At 53.1% G+C, this 2,626-nt stretch overlaps 1 protein-coding gene across 1 annotated transcript in view; it reads left to right on the forward strand.

The window, feature by feature from the left end:
• Positions 1 to 2,287, forward strand: part of Pmvk (phosphomevalonate kinase) — a 9,713-nt gene extending 7,426 nt beyond the window's left edge. The window contains exons 4-5 of the mRNA XM_021157650.1: positions 839 to 968; positions 1,787 to 2,287. Coding sequence (XP_021013309.1) covers positions 839 to 968; positions 1,787 to 1,923 — 267 coding nt within the window. The 3' untranslated portion in view covers positions 1,924 to 2,287. The remainder of the gene's footprint in view (positions 1 to 838; positions 969 to 1,786) is intronic.
• Positions 2,288 to 2,626: the final 339 nt, after the last annotated feature.

Below are 2,626 nucleotides of genomic sequence, written 5' to 3' on the forward strand. Positions count from 1 at the left end.
ATGGTTGTGAGCCACCATGTGGTTGCTGGGATTTGAACTCTGGACCTTCGGAAGAGCAGTCGGGTGCTCTTACCCACTGAGCCATCTCGCCAGCCCCATGCCAGTAATTCTAACTCAGGAAGCTAAGGCAGGGAATTGAAGGTTTGCCTTCGCTATGTACCAGTTTTGAGGCCAGCCGGGGCTAGGCAATGATACTTTGTCTTAAAACCAAATAAAGGATTTAACTGGCTTGCTCTGGCTGCTGAAGGGCAGGTAAGTGCTGAAGCAGAGAGGCTTAGTAGACAGTCCTATGTGATCGTCCAGTGACAGGCAGGCCTCAGAGCTGGGAAAGACCCAAGAAGGGGCCAGCTTTACATGGATTTTAATGATAGAGCCACTCGGAGTTGAGCAGGTGATGAGTTGGTTCTGGGGCAGAAGGACAAGGATTTGATTCTGAGCAGAGACAGGAAGGGTCAGGATTGGAGAGAGCAGGAGGTGAGGAGCTATGTTCCAGTCATGTCCCGGCTGACATTCATCAGTCAGCACTGTGGCCCCTGGTTATTGCATCTCCTGCTCTATTGTATGTTCCAGCCCCAAGAGAGCAGGGCAAGGTATACTTGGCTTATGATATCATCCTCAATGCCTGGCAGAGTGCAGAGTACTTGCAGTGCCCCTTACTTAGTACTGGAGCTGAGTGATCGTGCTTTTTGGCAGGTGACAGTACTCAGAGGTGTTTTGTTCAGTGAGCTGCACCATTGCTCTGGTTTCAGTAGCGGGGCTCGCCCTCCCCCCGCCCCCAGCTTTTCTTCCCTATAGCACTTTTTCCTCGTGGTCACCCGTTTGTGTCTCTTCTTTGCAGCTGGTGAGTGACACACGGAGGGCATCTGACATCCAGTGGTTTCAGGAGGCCTATGGGGCTGTGATACAGACAGTCCGAGTAGTGGCCTCGGAGCAGAGTCGACAGCAACGGGGCTGGGTGTTCACACCAGGTAGGCAGCAACTAGCATTTATCCCCATGGCTCAGCACACAGCTCGGCTACCCCTGTGCTCTAGGCTGATATTGACAGTGAGCGAGAGGCTGTAAAGGGGAACCTGAGGCCTGAGGAATGGGTTGGTAGAAGGCCAAGTTCATAGTTATCTCCTTTGGCTGTCTTGTTAAGGCCAGTGGACTTCTCTGGCTAAAGCCCCATGCTTGTGTGCTTCAGGCTTTGGGGGCTGACAGTGGTTGGTGAGCAAGCCAAACCAACCCTGGATAAGCCATGGGGCCAGACAGGAAGTTTTCCAGAGGCCTCAGTGGTACCAGTCCAGGACCTGCTTTGTAGACAGTTCTGAAGGGCAGCTTGGGCCTCTATCCTGCCCCAGGTCACTGTTTCTTGGATACACTCAGATCTAATGAGTGTAAAAGCTAACAGCGTGTCCCTTGGGTGCTCCAGCAGGCCAGCCTGGGTCTGGTGGTTTATACACTCCTTCTTACAGACTCATGCTTTACAACTCCCATATGAATGCTGCTCTTCCCATACTCATGGCCAATGAGGACCTTGGCCTAGACAAGTCAAATCTCTTTCTCAAGGCCCTGCTTCCAGCCCTGAGGACACATACTCCCAGCAGGCTCCAGCCTGGGCTAAGTGTCACGCCCTTTCGGGTTGTCTGCAGTTGTTGATCCAGTCTTCTCTCAGTAGGCGATGGCCAGAGCAGAGTGATTTCTTCAGGGGCTGCCTGGGAGCTCAGGAACCTACTTCCCAGAGGTTCTCAGAGGAGAGGCAAAGGGTGGAGGGCTGGAGTCTGACTCCTCTGTTCTTCCTCCCAGGGGTGGACGATGCTGAGTCAGAATGTGGTCTGGACAACTTTGGGAACTTTGACTGGGTCATTGAGAACCACGGAGATGAGCAGTGCCTGGAGGATCAGCTGGAGCACCTGCTGGAATTTATTCAAGCCAAACTTTAGTGATGAGGCTTGAGGGGTGAGCAGAGACTGATGGGCCTGGCGAACAGTGGTTCTGCCAGATGTGGGTCCCCAGTCCCAGCTGAGGTCAGGAAACAGGCAGACAGTCTGGCTTTCCAGAGGTCTGGGCAGGATGCTCGTGAGTAGTGGGCAAATAAAGAAACCTCTGGTGTTGTGTTTTCCCTGGAGAGGACACTCTGCCTCTTTAGGGCACTTACAGGGCAAAGGCAGGCCGCATGAGTTTTGCCTGAGGCAGGAACATTGCCACACCCATGATGGGCAGGCTGCAGAGCCATGATGGTGGTGTTTCCCTGTGTGTAAGCTCGCAGCCCTGGAGTTCTAATAAACTTACTTGGAACCCAGCTTAGAGCTGGGGACTGATGGTTTCCTTGGTATCCTGGAAAACCTGGGGGTGGAACCAGGCGATGGTGGCGCACGCCTTTAATCCTCGTGCACAGAAGGCAGAGGTGGGCAGATCTCTGAGTTTGAGGCCAGCCTGGTCTACAGAGTGAGTTTGAGGGCAGCCAGGACTACACAGAGAAAACCCTGTCTCAAAACATGATACAAAACAAAGAAAGAAAGGAAGAGAGAAAGAAAATAAATCTGGGGTATTGGGGTAGGTATGGGTCCCGCTCTGCCTTGTACTTGGCTGGGATGAATCCTGCAGAGGTTGGCCCGAGCCTAAAGCCTGGGGCAGGTCTCTGTG

Source organism: Mus caroli, chromosome 3 (assembly GCF_900094665.2).
Source record: "Mus caroli chromosome 3, CAROLI_EIJ_v1.1, whole genome shotgun sequence".
Classification (NCBI taxonomy): Eukaryota; Metazoa; Chordata; class Mammalia; order Rodentia; family Muridae; genus Mus; species Mus caroli.